The sequence below is a fragment of the Eucyclogobius newberryi genome, unplaced genomic scaffold (assembly GCF_026437365.1).
Source record: "Eucyclogobius newberryi isolate DKJ021-1_F unplaced genomic scaffold, fEucNew1.0.hap1 SCAF_13, whole genome shotgun sequence".
Classification (NCBI taxonomy): Eukaryota; Metazoa; Chordata; class Actinopteri; order Gobiiformes; family Gobiidae; genus Eucyclogobius; species Eucyclogobius newberryi.
In genome coordinates, this window is record NW_027315757.1 from 16811995 (window position 1) to 16837089 (window position 25095).

The window sequence follows — 25095 nt, forward strand, 5'->3', positions numbered from 1 at the left end:
CGTTTCATAATAAAAATTAGATAAAAACTCTGTGTGTTAATTTTGTTACCATTTCATATTTTTTATTTTTATAATGTTTTTTAAGATGAAAAACAATCTCCAACAATGCTTTATTTACAACAAACAGGGTATCATTTCTATCCAATAAATGCAGTTAATAAATAAAATACACATACTTTTACATCATTTTTAGAAGCATTTTCATTTTCTGTTCCTTTTATGAGAGAACGCTTTTAAAAGTTCTCTAAAAGTCCATTGAGCTGTGAGCCAAGTAATCCTTGCGGCCGATGTTGGTGACCCGCTCTGTCTGCATAGCCTCCAGTTTGGGACAGTCTGTGATGCGATGGCCCAAACCGCCACAGAATGTACAGCCCCTTTCGCCTCCAATGTCCAGCATAGTTTCGTCACCCATCTGCAGCACCTGGAGGACCGGATTAACCTTCTGTTTGGCTTCAACCAGCAGCGCTTTCAGGTCCATCAGCACCGACTCCTCACAGCCTTTATTGATAAACGTTGTTGCGACACCAGTTTGCCCTGTTCGACCCGTTCTTCCAATTCTGTGGACATAGTTTTCAATTTCCTCAGGCATGTCATAGTTTACTACATGTTGTATAGCAGGGAAAACCCTTTGAGGCAACGTCTGTAGCTACCAACACGTCTTTTTTCCCTTCTTTAAATCCTTCTACGGCTTTAGTTCTTTCCTCCTGGTCTTTGTCTCCATGAATGGCCACAGCTTCAACACCTTTCAGCAAAAGATACTCATGGATGGCATCAACATCAGCCTTCTTCTCTGCAAATATCAGAGCAGGTGGTGGGGTTTTCTGTAGACACTCCAGTAAGTACACAATTTTAGCCTCCTCTTTGACATATTCCACTTCCTGAATGACGTCTAAACTGGCGGCACCTGCCCGGCCCACATTAATGGTTATTGGCTTGACAAGTGCACTCTTGGCAAAGTTTTGGATCTTCTTTGGCATAGTAGCACTAAATAGGAGAGTTTGTCTTTGTCCCTTGAAATAGGAGAAAATTGTGCGAATGTCCTTCTCGAAGCCCATGTCAATCATTCGATCAGCCTCATCCAAAGCCAGATAGCGACATATATCCAGACTGACCATCTTCTTCTGCAGTAAGTCCATGAGTCTGCCAGGAGTTGCCACCAAATCAAATCAATTTATTTTTGTAAGGCCCAAAATCACAACAACAGTTGCCTCTGAGGGCCACAGGGAGAAATGAATCAACAATGTCTGTGGTGGCGATGAAGTCAGACAATGTCTGTGGTGGCGAGGGAGTCAGACAATGTCTGTGGTGGCGAGGGACGATGTCCCAGGGTCCTCTGTCCTTAGACTCTCCTTCTCGGCCAGGAAAAACTACAAAAAAAACTCTTTGGGAAAAAAGCGTAGAAACCTGGAGGAGTTCCAGTGAAGGAGAGATCTGACTCTCACAGACGGACAGACGGACACGAGGGAGACTGGAGCTGGACCCACTCTTCATGCAGATGAGGGACCGACTGAGGCGAACTGGACCCACCCTTCAGGCAGATGAGGGACCGACTGAGGCGAACTGGACCCACTCTTCAGGCAGATGAGGGACCGACTGAGGCGAACTGGACCCACTCTTCAGGCAGATGAGGGACCGACTGAGGCGAACTGGACCCACCCTTCAGGCAGATGAGGGACCGACTGAGGCGAACTGGACCCACTCTTCAGGCAGATGAGGGACCGACTGAGGCGAACTGGACCCACTCTTCAGGCAGATGAGGGACCGACTGAGGCGAACTGGACCCACTCTTCAGGCAGATGAGGGACCGTCTGAGTCGAGCTGGACCCACTCTTCAGGCAGATGAGGGACCGACTGAGGCGAACTGGACCCACTCTTCAGGCAGATGAGGGACCGACTGAGGCGAACTGGACCCACTCTTCAGGCAGATGAGGGACCGTCGGAGGCGAGCTGGACCCACTCCTCAGGCAGATGAGGGACCGTCCACACCATCATATGGACACCTTGTTTTATTACTTCCATCTGTTCCTTTACAAACATCCCACCAATGCAGAGGGCAGTGCGCATCGGAGAAGCTCCTTCCTCTTCCAACAGCTTGCAGTAATATTCAATGATGCCATGTGTTTGTCTAGCCAACTCTCTTGATGGACAGATGATGAGGCCATAAGGTCCTTCACGCTTAAAGAAAGGTAGTCGTTGTTAAAAGTCCCCCGGGAAAGTACTACACATCCCACAATGAAACAGGGTTCATTGTAGTTCCTTAAGGCCCGTATGCCGTGTGTTTTTCCATTACTGTTTTTGCCATCACTGTGTGAGGAGCAAAGCCCAGGTTCGCTGTCTTTTATTCTGCCCTTTTTCCTACCTTTTTATCTTGCCCTTTTATCCAACCTTATCCTGTGTGTATAGGTACCGTGTGCGTCCATATGATCTGAGTATTGTTTGTAACCATGCATGCATATTAAAGTTCTATAAGTTAGAGCGCAGATGCTTGTTTGCGTGCCTGTCAAAGTGATAGCGCGCGGCTCTGCTCCACCTGTTACTATCTACAAATAGTTCTTCAATTCTACACATGCATGTCCATAACCCAATCCTCTGTCCTGTATGTTTCCTGGTAAATAGTCCCTTATGTATATTTGTGCAGTTTACTTTGTATAAAGTTAAGCTTCACCTGTAACCACTTAAAAGCTATGGCTCCCTCTGGTGGTCATTTAATGTAACTACACTATGGCTCCCTCTGGTGGTCATTTAATGCAATTACACTATGACTCCCTCTGGTGGTCGCCAAGTGTAACTGCATCAGGGCTTCCTCTGGTGGTCGCCGGGTGTAACTGCATCAGGGCTCCCTCTGGTGGTCGCCGGGTGTAACTGCATCAGGGCTCTCTCTGGTGGTTGCCGAGTGTAACTACATGCCTTTATCCATATTCAATGCAACCTGTTTGTGACTGTTCCTGACACAGTTTTTATTGTTTTTCTTTTCAGATAACCACACACACACACACACGCCCACACACCCGCGCACCTTTCCTCTCAACCCATCTGTATATAGACCTCCTCCTCCCAATGTTTGATCCCCTCAATAAATGTTCAAAGTGTGAACTGGAGTTGTCTGTTCCTTCTGACCGAGGAAGACTCAGCTGAAGATTTATCAATAATCAGTGCATACCGGACGCACATAATATCGCACAGTCGTTTCTCCTGCTCCAGGGAAAACATGATAATCGGCAGAGTGAAGACCAAAGTCTTTCCAGAACCAGTAAAAGCAATGCCAATCATGTCACGACCAGAAAGAACTGTAGGAATTCCTTGGATTTGGATGGGTGTTGGATGGATAATGCTCTCTGCATCTCTCCTCAGTCCAGGGTCAAAAGTTCACAAGACGCTCCACATGTGGTCAATGGTCCCAAGATAAACACACACAATGTTAGTTATTACAAGTCCTTGTCTAGACATTACATCATTATCTCCTGTCCAAACTTTATTAATTGTCTAAAAAGAAGGATCCGTTCTAACAATCTTTTACTGCAATGACTAATACAAAAACACCTATATGTGGTTATACTTTCATGGTTATATATTGTTACAGATGATAAAAACCTATGCTTTAATCACAATTTATTCCATCATTATCTCATCTTGGGATCCGAGCAGGGGGCCTCTGACAGCCTTTCTGCATTGCAAAGCATTAAATCTGGGAAGTTTGATTGAAGACAAGATGTTTTATATAGCATCTTCTGTCTTATACTCTGTCCAGGAAGGATGTGAGGGTTTCCTTCATTTGGGTTCCTGCACACATGGTGATGGATGGTAACAAAGTGGCTGATTCTCTGGCTAAAAGCTCCCCATCAATTGATGCGACGGTTGAGTTAAGCAAATCTGAAATCAAACCTATTATTAAGAGTCATGTGTATAAACTTTGGCTGGGATTTTGGAGTCGTTGTGATACTGGACGGCATCTCTATCAAATACAAAGTAGTGCTGGTCCTTGCAGATCCATGGGCAGGAATGGGGAGGAGGAAAGTGCCTTTGCTCACATGAGGATGGGCCATACTGGACTCAATTGGTACAATGAAGTCCAAACCAGCCATAAAACACCATCGACTGTGTCTTCTTCTTCTTCTTCTTTGGTGTTTTATGGCTGCTGGTATCCAAATGTTACATCACCCCAGACTTTATTCTTTAGACTTCATCCCCCTCTTCTTCGAGAGAGTGTCTATGGTAACTAATAGTGATCGCTATGGTAACTAATAGTGATTGCTATGGTAACTAATTGTGATTGCTATGGTAACTAATAGTGACCGTTTTATTACAGTCACTCTTTGATGATGTCATCAAGCAAAACACAACGGATAATTGAACCTGTTGCACGAGGAATAAAGTCTGGCGGTAATGCAACATTTGGATGCCAACCGCCATAAAACAACAACAACAACAACAACAACAAAGTCTGAGGACTACGACAAAGTCTGAGGAATAAAGTCTGGCGGTAATGCAACACTTGGATGCCAACCGCCATAAAACAACAACAACAACAACAACAACAACAACGAACGCCATAAACGACCGCCATAAAACAACAACAACAACAACAACAACAACAACAACAACAACAACACAACAACGAACAATACCTCGTGCACTTGGATGCCAACTGCCATAAAAAACTACAACGACAACAGTTTGGATATTACGGCAACATAGAGGAACGCCTCGGTCCGTATGACGGGGAAGAAGAAGAGGAAGCGTGACCTGGTCGGTGACGATATGAACAGCGGGGAGGACTCCCCTGGAGCCACTGATCCTGTGCAGCGTAGGGCGTCTTCTTGCTCGTCTATGGAGGGCTCTCTCAGTGAGGAGCAGGGCGGGGGGGTTGCAGATGTCGGGGATGTGAGTTCAGAGTGTAAGGTGTTCATAAAGCTCGCGCAGGATAATGCGTCCTTTAAGGGGTGGGATACGATGGCGTTGACAAGGAGCCTGACTGTAGCTGTGGGAGTGGTCAAGCATGCGAGTGTCCTTAGGGATGGCTCGCTGCTGGTTGTGTGCAAGGACGTGGCTCAGCAAAGGAAGGCGATTGAAGCTAAGTGTCTGGGTGGGAAGGACATTCTTGTGTCTGATGCTGTAAGAGGCACGGTCAGGGGAGTTATAGTAGGCGTCCCTACGACGACATCTGTGGATGACATAAAGGAGAATTTGACTGGAGCTAAGGTGGTGGATGCTAGGCGGTTGAAGATGACCCGGGATGGGGTAAGGTGTGACAGCCTGTCGATAATGATTAGATTTGAAGGTGGGATCCTGCCTCGTGTGGTGTGCGTTGGGTACATGCGCTATGGCGTACGCCCATATGTTCTGCCGCCCCTGCGTTGCTTCAAGTGCCAGCGCTTTGGGCATATTGCAGCGGTCTGTAGAGGGAAGCAGAAGTGTGGTAAATGTGCAGGAGAACACGAGTATGGGAAGTGTGACGACGGAGCAAAACTCAAGTGCTGTAACTGTGGGGGAGAGCATAGCTCTGCCTACGGGGGATGCGTGTTCAGCAAGAGGGCTGCGGAGGTGCAAAAAGTTAGAGCCTCTCAAGGCATATCCTACGCGGATGCGGTCAAGAAGGTGTCTGGTAGTCAGGTGACGGTGGATGCAGTGGGGGCTGCCAGTGCTGCTGGTGTCCTAGGCGACAGGGGAGGGGGCAGCGTTGCCCGCAGCCAGGGGGAGGTCCCCACTGGGATGCCCGTGAGTGTGGCTTCCACGGGCAGAGGCCCTGTGGGTGCGGAGGATGTACTGGTTGTGAAGAGGAAAGATTTCTTCCTCTTTATAGTGGAAGTGATTAACTGTACTGGGCAAACCAAGAAGAGATCCGAAAAGACTAAGATCATCGCTAAGGCTGCAGGGAAGTACTTTGGAGCTGGGGGCCCCGAGTGGACGGAGATAGAGGATGCGCTGCGGGAGGGCGCCCTGCCCCATTCTGGCAGTGGGAGTGGGGGGGCTCCCGATGCGCCGTCAGGTTCCGGGGGCTCATAATGGCGGTGGTTGTCTTGCAATGGAATGCGCGTAGTCTTCGTGCTAATGGCCAGGAATTTAAGCATTTTGTCTCTACCTTGTTGAACAAGCCTCACGTTATGTGCGTGCAGGAGACTTGGTTACGACCTAGGTGGGGTTTTGGGATACAAGGGTATGTGTGTGTTAGGAATGATAGGGAGCAGGGTAGAGGCGGAGGTGTGGCTGTGTTTGTCCGAGATGACCTAAATTACGTTGTTGTCAGTGTGAGTAAAGCGCCGGAGGCCCTGGCGGTGAGGGTCTGGCTGGGTGGTGAAGCTGTTACTGTGGTTAACCTTTATAATCCGTGTGGTGAGTTAACGCTAGAGTCCTTACATAGTATCGGTAAGGATGTTCGGGGAAAGGCCGTGTGGTGTGGGGATTTTAATGCGCATAGCGCTTTGTGGGGCGGTAGTGGTACCGATAGGTATGGGCAGGTGGTAGAGGGTTTTATCAATCAAAGGGAGTTGGTTTGTCTGAATGATGGGGGTGGGACCCGCTATGATATGGGGACCGGTGCGGAAAGTGCAATAGATCTTACACTTGTGTCCAAGGAGTTAGCTGGTGTTTGTAGTTGGGAGGTTCTTGGTAATCTTTCTTTTGGTAGCGATCACTATCTAGTCCGCACCGTGATTGGCTTTGGGAGCTGTGTGGTCAGGGGGACGAGGATCCAGAGGTGGCAGTTGGCAAGGGCGAACTGGGGGGCTTTCCTGAGGAAAGCTGATGATGGTTCTAGGGTTCTGCAGGAAGGAGGATTGACTCAGGTGGATGATCTCAATAGTGCAATTGTCTCGCTCATCACGCAGTCAGCGGTAGGCACGATTCCTAAGAGTGGTGGTAGTGGACATAGGAAGCGGGTGCCGTGGTGGACTGAAGCATGTGGTCATGCTGTTAGGGCGAGAAATGCGGCGTTTCGCCGGCTAAGGGTTGCCCACACTGAGGGTGCCCTCATTGACTACAAGAGGGCCCGCGCTGTTGTGCGGAAAACTGTGAGAACGGCCAAGAGTGCCTATTGGAGGCGGTATTGTTCCGAAATTGGGAGAGAAACGCGTCTCGGGGATGTTTGGGGGATGATTAAGCGGATGCATGGGGTTGAGCGCCGTCATGGGACCCCGGTCCTAATGCTGAATGGTGTTGAAGCAGTCAGCGACGTTGACAAAGCTGAACTGTTGGCCAGCACCTTTGTGTCGGTGCACAGCTCTGACAATCTCTCACCTGCGGAAAGGCACTACAGGGAGAGTACTTTGGCCCAGAATTCTGAGCTGATTGGGCACCAGCCTTCGACTCAAGATGACCTTGACCTTCCGTTTAGTTTGTTTGAGCTAAGGAGAGCACTTTCTAAGGCGAAACAGACAGCCCCGGGTAAAGATGAGGTGTGCTATGACATGCTCTCTCATTTGACTGATGACACGCTTGGGCTAGTCCTGGGTCTTTTCAACCGTGTTTGGGATTCAGGTTGTGTTCCATCTGCGTGGAAACAGTCTACGGTGGTGCCGGTTCTGAAGCCGGGTAGGCCAGCGTCTGACCCTTCAAGTTATAGGCCGATTGCCTTGACGTCGCAGCTCGGGAAAACGATGGAGCGCATGGTTACCGAGCGGTTGGATTACTTCTTGGAGAGTCAGGGTTTGCTTCCCGCGCACCAGAGTGGTTTCCGTAGGGGCAGGAACACCATGGATTCCGTGTTGTGTTTGGAATCTGATATCCAGCTGGCCAGGGCTCAGAAAGAAAAGGTTATTGCGGTGCTCTTTGATGTGGAGAAGGCGTACGATATGGTTTGGAAGGATGGGCTCCTCATTAAGCTGCGGAAGTGTGGTGTGAAGGGTAAACTGTTTAACTGGGTCCGGAGCTTTCTGTCTGGCCGGCGTATCCAAACCAGAGTGGGCGCTGCTTACTCTGGGGTCTATGGGGTGGAGAATGGGATCCCGCAGGGGAGTGTGTGTAGCCCTATCTTGTTCAATGTTATGATTAAGGACATCTTTGACGACGTGGATGGGTCTGTTGGGAGGAGCCTTTATGCGGACGATGGCGCTCTATGGGTGAGAGGGAGGAATCTCCGGTTTTACGAGGCGAAACTGCAAAGGGCAATACAGCAGGTGGAGCAGTGGACCCTGAAGTGGGGGTTTAAACTGTCCGTACGGAAGTCTCAAGTGATCTGTTTCTTCAATGGACATAGGGACGTCTCCCTTCGACTGCATGGGCAGGTGCTCGAACAGGTCAGGGAGGTGAGGTTCTTGGGGGTCACCTTTGACGAGAGGCTTAGTTGGCGTCGGCACATTGATGAGGTCAGTGGTAAATGCAAAAGGGTGAATAACTTGCTTCGTTGTCTATCCGGCCAGGACTGGGGGGCCAGCAGAAGGTCGCTCCTGGGTATTTATCGGGCCGTCATGAGGGCGGCTATTGATTATGGCTGTATAGCCTACATGTCTGCGGCTGAGACTAACTTAAAGAAGCTTGATGTGGAGCAAGCCCAGGCCTTGCGCATCTGCTGTAGGGCTTTTAGGACCTCCCCTGTCTCGGCGCTGCAGGTTGAGTTGGGGGAATTGCCGTTACGGCTCCGGAGGCTAGAACTTCTGTTGGCTTACTGGGTGAATGTGCAAGGTCATACGAGCTCTCACCCGGTGAGGGACTTTCTCAGGGTTGATGGGGGACAGAGTGAGGCTGGCGGTATGATTTTCAGCCAGGTAGGAAATGCGAAGGCGCGGCTTGCGGGGGTTGGTGATCTGCGTGTGAGCCCGTCGGTGGCTTTGTCTGCTATAGCTCCGTGGAAGTTTGTCCCGGCTCCTGTTGATGTTAGCTTGCATGGCAAGCTTAGAGGAGTCGCTGGGAGGGCACCGCAGTTTGCCGTTCAAGCGCTCATCGATAAGCACTCAGGTGATGTGTTTATTTATACCGACGGGTCTAGGGATCCTGAGAGTGGGCGTACTGGCGCCGCTTATTTTGTGCCTGACCTGGGGCTAGCGGTCAAGAAGAGGTTGACAGATCGCCTTTCTGTTTTCACGTCGGAACTTATAGCGATACGGTTGGCGTTGGAATGGGCGGAATCTGCTTTGCAGTGTTGCGGCATTGTGGTGGCCTCTGACAGCCTTTCTGCATTGCAAAGCATTAAATCTGGGAAATCGGATTGCAGACAGGATGTGTTGAATGGCATCTTCTGTCTGATGCTCTCCCTGTCCAGGAAGGATGTGAGGGTTTCCTTCATTTGGGTCCCTGCGCATGTGGGGGTGGATGGTAACGAAATGGCTGATGCACTGGCTAAACGTTCCCTTCGGCGGCCATCAATTGATGTGGCGGTTGAGTTAAGCAAATCTGAAATCAAGCCTGTTATCAAGAGTCATGTGGTCGGCCTTTGGCAGGAATTTTGGAGCCACTGTGTTACTGGACGGCATCTCTATCACATACAGGGTAGTGTGGGTCCTTGCGGGTCTATGGGCAGGAACGCGTGGGAGGAAAGGGCCTTCGCCCGCATGAGGATTGGCCATACTGGACTCAATTGGTCACTGAGTAGGATAGGCAAACATCCGACCGGTCTGTGTGGTCACTGTCGGGTGCCAGAGACTGTCGAGCATGTGCTGATTTGCTGTGAGGCTTATGATAGGGAAAGGGCCGGGTTGGCCTTGTGGTTTCGGAATAATGGGCGGGAGTTCAATCTGCGGAACGTTCTGGCGATCCAGTCACAGGGTTTGTGTCAGGCTGTGGTTGCTTACTTATGTAGCACAGGGCTGGGTAAACGTTTATAGAGGTGGGGGGTGTTGGAGACTGAGCCGAGGATGAGGAGCAAGAGGATGTTCTAACGCGCTTGGACTTCATGGGCCTAGAAACGCCAAAGTGATGGAAGAAGGACTTCTAAAGGATAAAACGACAAAGACGTCCCATGACCTCATGGGCTTTGTAAAACAACAAAGATGTCCCATGATCTCATGGGCTTTGTACTTCCAAAGCACCGAACGTCAAAGAGGGCGAGGAAGGTGAAGAAGAGTCTCCCTGGAATAAAGCCGGTTGGTCTCTGACACAACAACTATTCTAGTCACAAAAACACATCATGACCTCATGGGCTTTGTAACGCCAAAGCGATGGAAGGAGTACTTTTACGGACTACGACAGAGTCTGAGGACTACGAAACGTCTGAGGAATAAAGTCTGGCGGTAATGCAACACTCGGATGCCAACCGCCATAAAACAACAACAACAACAACAACAACAACAACAACAACAACAACAACAAGGCACCAAACTGCCACGAAGAACAACAAAATATTATCAACCTCCATAAAACACTGCTGGAATAAAGTCTGAAGTCTAAGGAATAAAGTCTAAAGAATAAAGTAGGTCATGTAACACGTCTCACAGACAGACAAACATCGACATTTCTAAACGTCATTTTGTGACAGCAAATAATACAACAAAGCCAAAGTAGAAAAAGCTTCAGTTGTAGTCATCTGGACTCAGTTAGAAAAAATAGACGTTTCGACTCTCATCCAAGAGTCATTGTCAATAAAAGAATTTAGGTCGCAAACTCCGATATTTATACTATTCTGTGGTAAGTCCAGCCCATTGGGAGGAGCCTTCCTGAAGAGGAAAGAGTTGTTTGTTTCAACAGAAACTTACCCTCTTGGTATCTACCTCTATTCTGTTTCTCTGATTCCAGAGGACTGTGGTCAGTAGAGGACTCCAGAGGACTGTGGTCAGTAGACCCGTGCTCCGGTCTGGAGTGACGTTGCTGGGACGGTAGAGCCGCTTCGTCCTGGTGGAACCTGCACTGGTCTATGGACAACATGAGGACTTTTCTCCCTGCTCTTCTTTTGGGGGCTGCTGGACTATGGTTTTGTTGTTGTTGTTGTTGTTGTTGTTTTATGGCGGTTGGCATCCAAGTGTTGCATTACCGCCAGACTTTATTCCTCAGACTTTGTCGTAGTCCTCAGACTCTGTCGTAGTCCGTAAAAGTACTCCTTCCATTGCTTTGGTGTTACAAAGCCCATGAGGTCATGATATGTCTTTGTGACTAGAATAGTTGTTGTTGTTTCAGAGACCGACCGGCTTTATTCCAGGGAGACTCTTCTTCATCTTCCTCTCCTTCTTTGACGTTCGGTGCTTCCACCATACAGCTTTATTCTTTAGGCTTCATTCTATAGGCTTTAATATGTCCACTGATGCCGCTGCTTGGTAGCCGTGCGTCTACGAGACTGGGCGAGGACAGGAGGGTTTTGTTCTGGTGCACAGTCTTTGGATGGGATGGAGCAGATGAGGGCGGAGTCAGGAAGAGAAGAAGCCAGGTCAGGAGCAAAGGGGGCGGGGCCTTGGAGGGTCAGGAGAGGACTGGCAGATAGTTTGAAAATGCTTCCTGTAAGTCTGAACGAGGAGTCCACCGGCCCCTTCCCCCAGTACATCCAAGAGGTAAGGTCCACATTTGTAATAAAAGTATAATTATTTGTATGTTTTATGAACATATATACATATATAATACGTGATGTCATGGTAACGTGACTTGCCGGCTGTTTTACACATTTTCACACATTCTAGGGAACAGCGAGTACCGGTTCATTTGACCTTCTACTATTTCATAAAATTCAGGAAAGAGTTATTTTGTGTGGTTTTATTCATCAAGTAATTAAATCAGCAAGTTTGAACACAGACAGTTTCCTTCAGGTCAAATCAACAAGCTATAGCATATTCACTTGAGGATGAGAGGAATCTGGTTATCCAAGGCACGCAGCAGTTCTTTTCCTCCAACAGATGACGTTCTTAGCTTACACTAGGGACTCGTCCCGTCTGGAGTTATTGTTTTGTGTAATAATCTTCTTAGATCTAAAATAGGCGCTGATCTATAAAAATGACAGAGGTTGAAAGAAGAAGATGAAATAATAATTAACAAAAATAAGTTGTCTTAATTGTCCTCTCAACGTGCTAAAGGGTCCTTTAGGTGATGATCAGTGATTGAGCTGCTGCTGCTGCTGCTGCTGCTGCTCAGGCTGCTGCTGCTGCTGCTGCTGCTCAGGCTGCTGCTGCTGCTCAGGCTGCTGCTGCTGCTGCTCAGGCTGCTGCTGCTGCTCAGGCTGCTGCTCAGGCTGCTGCTGCTGCAGCTGCTGCTCAGGCTGCTCAGGCTGCTCAGACTGGTGCCCCTCGGAGCACTCGATGCCCTGCACACTGCGCGTTAAATGCATAATAAGAGCGGCCACACTGTAAATCAAGCAGACAATTCACGACACTGTAACATCACGTGACCTTCTGAGTCAAGCGGAAGCGTCTGAAACATGTCACAGTAACACCGCACACGTCTGTTCAAAGGAAAATCGATCTGATGAATAACTTGGAAGACTAAATAATGTATAAGTTATATAATATATCACTAAGTGTCTGGTCAGCCTTCTCTGGTGTTCAGGTTCTGAGGTTTATACAAGCAGAGGCTCGCATTTGACTTATTTACACATTTATTTCTGCAAATCAAATTATTACTGGAAAATCCAAATTTGATATGTTTCCAAAAGAGTTCAGAATGTGTAGCTAACATCTCCCCCGACCCGTGTGAGCGAGCGGTTGTCAGGGGTAACTCCCCGCTGCTGCTCATGGCTCAGGTTTGTGTGTGAGCGCTACACGAGCGCCGAGGAAACAGCTCGTCTGGCTCCGTCATCTGTAAACTCCCATATTTATAGGACGTGTGCGTGTGGATTTGAGCTGTTTGTTGTCATGTGTATTTCCTGTTTTGGTTGAATAATCAAACCATTTTTCTTTAGTTTTGTTGTTTATTATAACAACTTAATTAATTAATTAAGTTTCAACAAATAATTAACAAAATACCTAATTAATGATTCCTGAGTGTAACCCCTTAATTATGTGACTGACGTAAGTCTTTGTCCATGTTTTATCAAAGAGGATTCATTAATGAAGATGTTGCACAACCCGGATCATTCTTTTAAAAATAGACTTTTGTTCATTGGGATTAAAATCTTTGTTCATGCTTTATTATGGTTAATTAAGGTGTACCAAGTCTTTGTTCATAGTTTATTCAGATATAATAACTCTTTATTTATGGTTAAGATGTAATAAATCTTTGTTTATGTTTATTAATGGAGACTTTTAATGCAAACTCATTTGCTTGTATCCGCGATCCACTTCCTGCTTCATGAGGAATAAAACTTTAATTTTGACCCAAAGTAAGTTACAGTTTATTTGTGCTCGAGCAAAACAAGTTTTACTTTGACTTGAAGGAAAAGGGCCAAAGTTGTACACAGTCTAGTGTTGATACATGTTTACTGTGAGTCAGACTTTATTCATGCACATGTGCAGGTCATTTTAGGGAAGAGTCTGAATGGTCAAGAAACTCATACGGCTCATGATAATAATATATTCACAGTCACTGAGTCGACAGATGAACCTGTACTTCAAACTGTACTTCAAACTGTACTTCAAACTGTACTTCAAACTGTACTTCAAACTATACTTCAAACTATACTTCAAACTGTACTTCAAACTATACTGCAAACTGTACTTCAAACTATACTTCAAACTATACTTCAAACTGTACTTCAAACTGTACTTCAAACTATACTGCAAACTGTACTTCAAACTGTACTTCAAACTGTACTTCAAACTGTACTTCAAACTGTACTTCAAACTGTACTGCAAACTGTACTTCAAACTGTACTTCAAACTGTACTGCAAACTGTACTTCAAACTGTACTTCAAACTACTTCAAACTGTACTGCAAATTGTACTTCAAACTGTACTTCAAACTACTTCAAACTGTACTGCAAATTGTACTTCAAACTGTACTTCAAACTATACTTCAAACTGTACTTCAAACTGTACTTCAAACTATACTTCAAACTGTACTTCAAACTGTACTGCAAACTGTACTTCAAACTGTACTTCAAACTACTGCAAACTGTACTGCAAACTGTACTTCAAACTGTACTTCAAACTGTACTTCAAAACTGTACTGCAAACTGTACTGCAAACTGTACTGCAAACTGTACTTCAAACTGTACTGCAAACTATACTTCAAACTGTACTGCAAACTACTTCAAACTGTACTTTAAACTACTTCAAACTGTACTGCAAACTATACTTCAAACTGTACTGCAAACTACTTCAAACTTTACTTCAAACTTTACTTCAAACTGTACTTCAAACTGTACTTCAAACTGTACTGCAAACTGTACTTCAAAATGTACTTCAAACTGTTCTTCAAAATGTACTTCAAACTCTACTTCAAACTCTACTTCAAACTCTACTTCAAACTACTTCAAACTACTTCAAACTGTACTGCAAACTGTACTGCAAACTACTTCAAACTCTACTTCAAACTCTACTTCAAACGCTACTTCAAACTGTCCCAATTTGCCTGAAAAGTCTTGATCCTCTTAGACACAAACTTTACCATCACAGCCTTTTCAATAAAGTCTTTAAGAAGTCATTAAATGCCCGTGAGTTTCCACTTGCTCTTTTGTAGTTTGACCACAGGAGTGCTGTATATAATGCTCCTGAGGAGATGCTCCAGCGACACTGAAGGACGGGTCAAACGCAGAGACACATTTCTCTACGGGGACAATAAGCGTACCTTAACCTTAAAACTCATCCACAAACAAATGACCACTAATTATATTATAAGCCCTGTTTATTTTGGGAACGTTGCTACACATTTTGTATTATTTTGTACTTCAATACTTTCTCTGAAGTGATACTTTTACTTGAGACGGTTCCTGTGTCTGTACTTTGATTTAAGTAACTAAACTGAGTACTTCTTCCACCACGTACAGCTGTATGTCTGCTCACTATAATGCTTTTGTTGTTTGTCCACAGCTGCAGTGGGACCTGGACCCAGAGGACAGTACAGTGAAGAACGTTCTGTCTGGAGAGGGAGCGGGCACCAGCTTTACCCTGGACGAGAACAATGCAAAGCTCTACGTGACGCGCCGCCTGGACCGAGAACAGAAGTCCATCTACGTCCTCCAGGTCAACGTAGTCGATAAGACCTCGGGCGTCAGGCTGAGACCGGAGATCGAGGTTAAGATCAACTAATCGACATCAACGACAACGAGCCAACTTTCAGCAAAGAGGTGTACACGGGCAGCGTGCCGGAGTGGGCCCAGATCGGTACGAGAATGTTCCACTCATAATAATGATACATAACACTTTTCAAGATCCACAAAGACACATTAGAATTAAATACTAAATATAATATATATATATATATATATATATATATTTAAGTAATCAGCTCAAAACACCAATAATCCTCGTTCTGAACTGCTCAAGTAAGTCTTGTGTTAGCCTGATCACAGCAGAACTACATAGTTTTGGATGGTCCAGTACTGGACCAGGACCACCTCAAATAGTTACAAATGTGGGACAGGTCATGGGACGTGGTGGGTGTCAAGAAATTACACATAAATCAATGCTATTCCTTAACAGTCAGAGAACGTAATTCAACTTAGAATATAAAACAAAACAGAAAGGAAGAGAAAGGTAAGCACCCTTATGACTTCCCAATTTCACGAGTTTTTTATTTCACATTTCACACATGATAGGCAGGTCACTTTTCTCATTGGTCAACTCAACATCAAGCATTTTATTTTTACAACTGTCTTTGGTATTTTCTTTAGAGATAAGAACTTGGGGAATGTTTACCTATTCTCGTCCCCGGGGACAATATGGGGGTAACCATTCCTCACACCCCTCCTCTTTTTACAACACTTCCACACATGCCATAAAAATACACGCCGTTTCTCCACTTAGGCTAATGATGCAGGTAACATTTAACATACCAATATAATCATATATTTACATTTTATTTCCCTCCTGTTTATCAAAGCATTAGCCCACTTTCTCATTTCCGAACACATCACTCTTTTCAGTTTTCAACATGTCCTTCATATTGGTGTGAACATAACACATTTTACACTCAAAAGGTCATGCACAGTAATACTCGTCATTTTCATTTTCTTCTATAGAGATCATTCACGTGACGTCACACGACCGCCCCCCACACTCCCCCCACACTCCCCTCACGCCGTTTTGGCCATGTTGGCCGTCCTCAGTGCGTGTCTCCCTATACAAGCCCATTCTTCTGCTTCGATTTACGACGAAACACGGTTCAAAGAGGCCCAAAACCTCATTAATGATATCGCACTCTTTACTGTTATCACAATGATGAAGGTTTATGTGGGAGTTGATGCAGCAACCGGGAAAATAAACAGAGAGAAGTTCTATCCGATACCGAGAAACTCGGAAATAAGAGCGCAATGGACATAGACTTTTATATATATATATATATATATATATATATATATATAGATCTATAGATCTATCGATCTATCGATTTATCTGTTCTGCGCACGCTGTAGAATCAACATCAGTTTTATTTAGGCTCAAAGTAGATTCTTTGTTGATCTGAAGCTCTATCGGTTGTCACTCACTCACGTGGTGGAGCAGCGCACGGTGGAGCTGACGGCTGTTCACCCCGGTGGAGGTGCGCTAAACTCGGCGCATGCAGACTGACGCACCGCTGTCTGTGCTGGAGCTCCGGATATATAAGTCTATCTGTTCTGCGCACGCTGTAGAATTAACATCAGTTTAGTATACACTTTGTTGATCTGAAGTTTGTCACTCACTCGCGCGCGGACGGAGCGGCTCGCGGCACAGGGTGCTGACAGCTGTTCAGCCCGGTGGAGGTGACTGAACCCCGGGCATGCAACCTCACGCACCGCCTGTCTGCGCTGGAGCTCCGGAGCATAAACGCTGTAGAATAATCTCAGTTTTATTCAGCCGTAGAGCCTTTGACCAAAATTGGGACTTGTGAACCATGGGACCAGTGGGCTTGGAGATATCTGGAAGGGTCGGTGATTTGGGCATAAAATATAGATCTGAGTTGATTGATCGCAGCTTTTCTAAATATCGACCTCTGTGTAGCTCATCCAAGGAGTTTGTGGGCTCTGAAAGCTCTGGGGGCTCCATAATTTACGTTTGAGATCACTTTCCACGCTCTATCCGCGGCGGCCAGCCGTGGATAGTGGGCATAGAGCGTCAGCCAATCAGAATGAGCCTGTGTGCCATGTGCCACTGTGATGAAGGCCAACCAATCAGAATGCAGAGATTCGTGTTGTTCACAAATTCATCTCAAGAGACCAGAGTTCAAATCCTGCTGTGCCCAGAAGAAGAGGAACGTTTCAAAGGATCAAAACTTTAAATATATGAAGTTTATGAGTTCAAACTTTAAATGTATAAAGTTTATGAGTTGGTGTGTCAGTTTGCACTTGTTAAAAGGTCAGATCATGAGAAGGACTCACATAAGATAAGATAAGATAAGATATTCCTTTATTGTCCCACATGGGGAAATTTCATTGGTGCAACGCAGGTAGATACAGAGGTAGATACAGAAGAACAGATCACTTATAGGAAGTCTGAAAAACACTTTCAGTAGAAGATCTCCTATAAATAAATAAAAACTCCCATAGACAAATAAATAAATAAATACCATTGCATGTGATCCCGACAGTAATTGCACATGAATATGTGTCACGACAGCACATAGATTGCACATGAATTCCAACAGCAATTGCACATACGACAGAATTGCACATCAGTATTAGGTTAGGTCAGTATTGCTAACGTGGGATAACGTGACGATCTCCGGGTAAGACGACTGTTCTCCGCAGTTTCATGAGTTCCTCCTTTGTGGAAACGCGGTACGGCGCCGGCCGGGGGGCGGGGCCGGAGCCGGGGGGCGGGGCCGGAGCCGGGGGACTCAGAGCCAAGACACATCGCAACACATGCAGCTGCTGGGACTGATTTGCAATATTAATAAAATCACAAATTGATCACAAAAAGTGATTTCTGCTTCACCTTAAGAGATTTACCCACGTCACACCTTCTGCATAAATAAACTTGTGTGGGTCAGAAACAGGGAGTTTAGTCCGCAGGGGTCAGAGGTCACACTATCACATCTCTAACACTGCAGCACTGAACTGTACTATTGTGTTCAGTTTATGTTCTGCAGAGAAATAAAACATTTACTCATATTATTAATGATATGATATCTCAATCATGTATGGAATATTATTGTATTATTATATTGGAAAGAAAACACAAAAAAACATGTACTTTTAAGAATATTTATTGATGGGGAAAATACCAGAAATATTAAGTTTCATTTATTTACACTTCAGACAGCATTCATTACTTGACAGTAGTATTTACATTAAATATACAGATATATAGAGTCCAGGGAAGTATGTGTGGATGTGAGGACTGTGAGGGCCTGCTTCAGCTCCAGTTTGCAGAACCTGCACGTTCTCCCTGGGGCAGGTGACTCCTCTCTCTTCCTCTTCTGTTGCTTCCTTTCCTCCTCTCTCTGTCTTGTGGCCTCCAGCTCCCTCTGGAAGAACTCTGTGTCCACAAAGTCCGTAAAAGGTGGTGTTTCTTCAGGGCTGCTGCTGCTGCTCAGGGCGTCCTGAGAAAGAGACGGTGATGGTCAGAACTGTAGGAGGCGAGGTGATGGTCGGAGCTCTAGGAGGCGAGGTGATCGTCTGAGGAGGAGGCTTCACTGTGGCAGGTGTCGTGGTGACGACAGGTGTTGTGGTGACGGCAGGTGTCGTGGTGACGGCAGGTGTCGTGGTGACGACAGTCGTCGTGGTGACGGCAGGTGTCGTGGTGACGGCAGTTGTCGTGGTGACGACAGTTGTCATGGTGACAACAGGCAGAGTTGTGGTGGTGCTGCCAGAGTGTCTGTGTTTGCTCCAGTTTTTCGGGCTGATGTTGAGTGAAGATGTGGCATTTAATAATCTGATGTGATGATGATGTAATGATAAATATGTAGTTTTGTGGTCGGGTGTAGCGCGCTGTTGGGATTGGCTCAGGGGCAGTGGAGGTGGAGGCGGCCTGTTGTGACGACTGCGGCTGAAGCTTCACTGGAGGAGGAACTACAGAACAAAACAGATGAATGTTTTAGTGATAAGCAACACGTGAAATACAAGACATGACACACATTTAGAACCACTGCACTGGCTGTCAAACTACAGTCAGCATGAAGCATTCATCTGTTCACTCTGTGATGGTTTGACTGAGACAGACACACATGGAGCATGAAGCATTCATCTGTTCACTCTGTGATGGTTTGACTGAGACAGACACAGACACACATGGAGCTCACTCACTTTGGGTTCTCTCTTCTCCAGGAGCATCAGATGCAGAATGTGTGGGACGAGCTGCATCTGAAACAACTAAAACACCACAATATAGGTTTATGTTTGTTTAGATTATTCTATTAAAATGTCAGACCTGGAGCTGAAGTACTTCCAGACTCGGCCAGAACAAACCTCAGCTCCTGTGGAAGTGGCACTGGAGGCTTAAGGGGCAGCACATCTGCAGCAGCTGAAGAGAGGAAAGAAATGTATGATACGTTTGATAAACTTTGATCTTACAGTGAATAAGCAACAAGTAAAAGCTCTTACCGTCCTGTGGTTCCTCCAGAACAGTCTGTTTGGACTGTGCAGCTGCTGTAAGAGAAGAAGACGAATAATGAGTCATATTTAGCCGTTAGTAACAACGCACACTTACATTTGACCTGTTGTTTATATCATAAGTAAGTTTATATGGCTGTTTTATTTAGCAATGTTAGTGTGAATGAGCAGAAGAAGCTCTCACTCATTCATATTGAACACCAGATAATATGACTTACTCTCATCACAGATGCATGAATTCAGAGCAGGACCTGAACAGGGTCAGGAACAACTGAACTCATGCACAGGACAGAACGTGTCCCAAAGTGTCTTTCATGGCAGGACATCTGTGTGTGAACTTCTGTAAACCTGAGGATGATGGAGCTCAGCAGCGACTGGTGCAGACACGGCTGGAATAAAAGACAAACCTTTTTAACACATGGTACATCCAAAATGGAGCTAAAGCGTTACAGACACATTACACACATCCACGTGTTGATTGGACGGAGATGCTGAACATTGTCCTCTCCAGCGCGTCCTCTTCAGCCACTACTAAAGGAAAAGACATGAAATGAAACAAGTGACTGCTCCTCTACACGGTGTGACTCTGTGTGACTCCACACAAACCAAGAACACATGATTTATGTAGTTATACTCACCCAAGGGCTCACGAAGAGAGCTGGTGGGGACACGAGTGGGTGGGACAGAGGACAGGGCAGAGGAGGGCAGGAGAGAGGAGGACAGGACAGAGGAAGACAGGACAGAGGAGGACAGGACAGAGGAGGACGGGACAGAGGAGGACGGGACAGAGGAGGACGGGACAGAGGAGGACAGGATAGTGGAGGACAGGATAGTGGAGGACAGGGCAGAGGAGGACAGGGCAGAGGAGGACAGGACAGAGGAGTACGGGGCAGAGGAGGACAGGACAGAGGAGTACGGGGCAGAGGAGGACAGGACAGAGGAAGACAGGACAGAGGAGGACAGGACAGAGGACGGGACAGAGGAGGACGGGACAGAGGAGGACAGGATAGTGGAGGACAGGGCAGAGGAGGACAGGGCAGAGGAGGACGGGGCAGAGGAGGACAGGACAGAGGAAGACAGGACAGAGGAGGACAGGACAGAGGAGGACGGGACAGAGGAGTACGGGACAGAGGAGGACAGGACAGAGGAAGACAGGACAGAGGAAGACGGGACAGAGGAGGACGGGACAGAGGAGGACGGGACAGAGGAGGACGGGACAGAGGAGGACGGGACAGAGGAGGACAGGATAGTGGAGGACAGGACAGAGGAGGGCAGGATAGTGGAGGACAGGACAGAGGAGGGCAGGAGAGAGGAGGACAGGGCAGAGGATAGGGCAGAGGAGGACAGGGTAGAGGAGGACAGGATAGTGGAGGACAGGACAGAGGAGGACAGGGCAGAGGAGGACAGGACAGAGGAGTACGGGGCAGAGGAGTACGGGGGAGAGGAGGACAGGAGAGAGGACAGGACAGAGGAAAGGACAGAGGAAAGGACAGAGGAGGGCAGGATAGTGGAGGACAGGGCAGAGGAGGATGGGGGAGAGGAGGACAGGGGAGAGGAGGACAGGAGAGAGGAAAGGACAGAGGACAGGACAGGAGAGAGGAACAACATAAATCAACATAATTGTTGAGTCATTCATATGGATTTTGGCTCTTGTTTACAGTCTGTTGCTAGGTAACAGTTGTGGAATGTCCTCCACATTAACATTAAGTGAAGGCATTTCCCCCATTGTGGGACAAACAAAGTCTCTCTTACTTGTGATGAATTGTTGATGCTACAACTACTTTTATGCACAATAAGAGACAACACAACACACAGATCACGTAATATTACACCTTAAATAAAACTGCACAACTGCAAACCTTTAAATGTAATAAAGTTTAACTTAACAGGGCTGAATATCACACAAAACTGACAGAAAAGTCGCGTTAGTTGTTCAACAGAGACATGGAAGTAGCAGTGATTTTACGTGACTAAAAACACAGTTTCAAAAGTGCAAAACACAAGACGAACTTTACCTGAAAACGTCCTCAAATGCCCGTTATAAATGCCACAAAATACGAGTGTTCTGGGGCAGTAAAATGTCCATAAGAAGGTGAAAACAGGAGCAGATCTAGTGCTAAACTTGTCCCGGTCACATTGAATGAATGACGTCACTCTGCATTCAAACATGGCGCGCTCTCGCCACAGCGCCGCCGCTGGCCAAAAGTATATTACATCCGTAGTGGTTTAGCACTACCATAGGAAATGAATGGGATTCTGTTTAGGGCTGTTTAGCTAAAGAATCCACGGCTGCCGCGCGAAAACGCAACAAGTGACGGCCAAGGGGCGGCAACGTATGACAAGGGGGCGGCAACGTATGCGTATCACGTGGTATTGTGACGTCGGTGAATGATCTCTATAGCTACTAAGGGATCTTCTCAAAATGGGTTGAAGCTGAAAAGGCGTAAGACTGGCTTCACATAAAATGTTAACGCGTTGATAAAACGATAGTAGCTTGATAGACCCTGCTCACCTCTAGTGAACATCTCTGAACATCCTTTGGTATGTTTATCAGTAGAAGTTATGAATTCTCCAAATAATGTCACCTGTTGCGCATGTTTGTTTACTCAATCCACATGGTCCACGGCGGGCCAAGGCCAGCGCGGGGAGCGGGGCAGGTGCTCCCTCGCACAGGCCACTGCGCACCGTGATCATAACGCACCGGGCGCGCACGGGGGCCGCGGTGCGCGCACGGGCCGGTCGTGCTCCCCGTCACTTAAAGTCCATGTCCTATATATACCAGGCTTTTAGCTAGGATTTGAAAACACCCCGTCCAACCAGGGGCGTTAAAAATGTATGTTTCACGACCTTTTACTAAATAAAGCGGCGCCTTTAATGCAGAGGCGATCTAGAGCGGCGCGCACGTCTCTAGTATCATATTGACTTTCCATACTCTCGCGCCGCCTGCGCCTCTCGGCCGTGCGGATCACACTCTGCCACTTCGGAGCCGCGTATCGCGCCGTATTTTACATGGTATTTGGCCATGGAGGTTCGGCATTTTCCAGACCACGGCTTGGCAGCCAATCAGAGCCAAGCACACGAACTTTGTCGACCAATCAGCGCGCAGCATGCAAATTTTCACTTGTAAACACTCAACTGTCATGGCGTGGACCACGGCGAACTATCGTCAAGCGCTTCTCGGCCCGATTTAAAAACTTTTCTAAAATGTATTAATAAAAATTACACCGTCCTTGCCCTCGAAAATGTCCGTCCACATGTCGCGATACGCCGTCCAAAAGACGGGAAGACGGCCCTCTAGCTAAAAGCCCGTCCTATACACATATGTTATTCCTCCTGCCCCGTCTGGGACTTGTATGGCTGGATATGCCTCCGCTGTTGCATATTCCTCACAGTATTTCTGGGGCTTTCTTAGGCTTTCACGATCCCGCAAACCCGGCTCGATCCTTCCTTGAACAGATTAGTCTGGACTAATTTTGTTCCCTCTGGGGTATAATCTACGGGGACACTTAACGTAGGTAGTACTAGATACAATTTTGATACTGGTTTTGGGTATATATTATATGGGGGAGGACTATGCTCTACTGGTGATTTTGCTTCCCAATTTAGAGCTTTTTTATGTTTAAAAGCTCTTCGTCATGTGATTGTGCTTCTATTTCATCCGGGATTTCCCCTGGTCCTGGTCCCGCCCCCTCCCCCGGCACTGGCAGTGGGGGTTGTCGTTGTGGCCAATTTTCCCCAGTATTATTCTATTTTCTTGCAACTGTAAAAATACCGGACTGTTTTTCCAGTATTTCCTTTCTTTCTGCTCGTGATCTGGATTCCCTTAACCAGGCCTGAGCTGCTATCATCTGTTTACCTGGGTTTTGTTTAGTTCGTCCCTTCATGCCGTCATGGGTTATTAGTCCTCCCACTAATCTTTCTGTCGCTACTACTCCTAAAGTCCCATTAAACCCGTAGTTCTTCCTCCAATTTTACGGTTTCTGGATTATACTTGCGTATCCATTCAGCATCTGTCAGATCCTCATCTCTTTTGACCTTTCTTTTGTCTTTTGGTCTTACAGTTTGGGGTGATAATTCTGGCTTTATGTGGTCTTGGTCGTCTGAGAGAAATGCTACTTGCTTTACGGACGAGTTCTATGTCAAGCTTCTAGTGGATTCCCTGCTGGTTTCCACCGGACATAGACTAGTTGTTTAAAATTCACCCTCGTCTGCAAATTTTAGATCTCTCAGATTAACGCCTTGTGACCCTTGTATGATTGATTGTGATTCTCACACCTGTTAGTTAATCACTATTAATCCTCATAAGCACATTCAGACTTTCTTTCTATGAGTAACTTAACTCCTCTTGATGCCGCAGTACTGAGTCATTACCGGCCCATCTCTAATCTGCCATTTTTGGGCAAAGTCCTTGAAAAGGTTGTTTACCAACAGCTCACAGATTTCCTCTTAATAAACAACTCATTTGATGTTTTTCAGTCAGGTTTTAGACCTCATCACAGCACTGAGACTGCTCTTGTCAAGGTGACAAATGACATCCGCCTGAACACTGACACGGGCAAAGCCTCAGTCTTAATTCTGTTAGATCTGAGTGCTGCTTTTGACACTGTCGATCATGGGATCCTCTTACAGAGACTAGAGGACTGGGTGGGCATCACTGGCACTGCCCTAAACTGGTTAAGGTCCTATCTGGAAGACAGGAAGTACTTTGTTGAAATTGGTAGCTGTGTCTCAGACCACATGACCCTGACCTGTGGAGTGCCCCAAGGGTCAGTCCTGGGTCCCCTTCTGTTCAACCTCTACATGCTGCCGTTAGGTCAGTTGATACGCAGTGAAAATGTGTCCTATCACAATTATGCAGACGACACTCAGATCTATGTTTCACTGTCGGCAGGTGACTATGGACCAGTAGATTCACTCTGTCACTGCATCCAACAGATCAGTTTGTGGATGCAAAACAACTTTCTCCAGCTGAACTCAGACAAGACTGAAATAATCGTTTTTGGCCCACAGAAACAAAGAGAAAGTGTTAGCGGTCACCTCCAGAGTCTCGCTCTAAAACCTACAAACCAAATTAGAAATCTGGGGGTAATAATGGACTCAGACTTGAACTTTAATAGCCACGTCAAATCAATAACATCAGCAGCTTTTTACCATCTAAAAAACATTGCCAAAATCAAAAATATAGTGTCAAAACCAGATTTAGAGAGACTTATCCATGCGTTTGTCTCCAGTAGATTAGACTACTGTAACGGCCTGCTCACTGGTCTCTCCAAACGAGTTGTAAAACAGCTGCAGTACATCCAGAACGCTGCTGCTCGGGTCCTGACTAGAACCAGGAAGTATGATCACATTAGTCCTGACTAGAACTAGGAAGTATGATCACATTAGTCCTGTTCTCAGGTCTCTGCACTGGCTCCCTGTGGCTCAGAGAATAGACTTTAAAGCAGCTCTGCTTGTGTACAAGTCTCTCCATGGCCTAGCACCAAAGTACATCTTGGATATGTTAGTGCCATATGAACCATCTCGGACTCTGAGGACCTCAGGGACCGGCCTCCTGCTGGTGCCCAGAGTCAGGACTAAACATGGGGAATCTGCGTTTCAGTTTTATGCAGCTAAAATCTGGA

The 25095-nt window shown here is 46.5% G+C and overlaps 2 protein-coding genes and 1 pseudogene across 2 annotated transcripts in view; 2 read left to right on the plus strand and 1 right to left on the minus strand.

The window, feature by feature from the left end:
• Positions 1-25095, plus strand: part of ifi35 (interferon-induced protein 35) — a 342343-nt gene that overhangs the window by 159796 nt on the left and 157452 nt on the right. The gene's annotated exons all lie outside the window — the stretch shown is intronic.
• LOC140357776 (probable ATP-dependent RNA helicase DDX41) lies at positions 175-3950 on the minus strand. The gene is given in 5 exon segments (XM_072442294.1): positions 175-623; positions 625-1159; positions 1989-2195; positions 3189-3343; positions 3910-3950. Coding segments are annotated over 5 exon segments (1317 nt in total). The 3' UTR covers positions 175-244.
• LOC140357777 (cadherin-6-like) overlaps positions 11349-25095 on the plus strand; it is a 33216-nt pseudogene continuing 19469 nt past the window's right edge.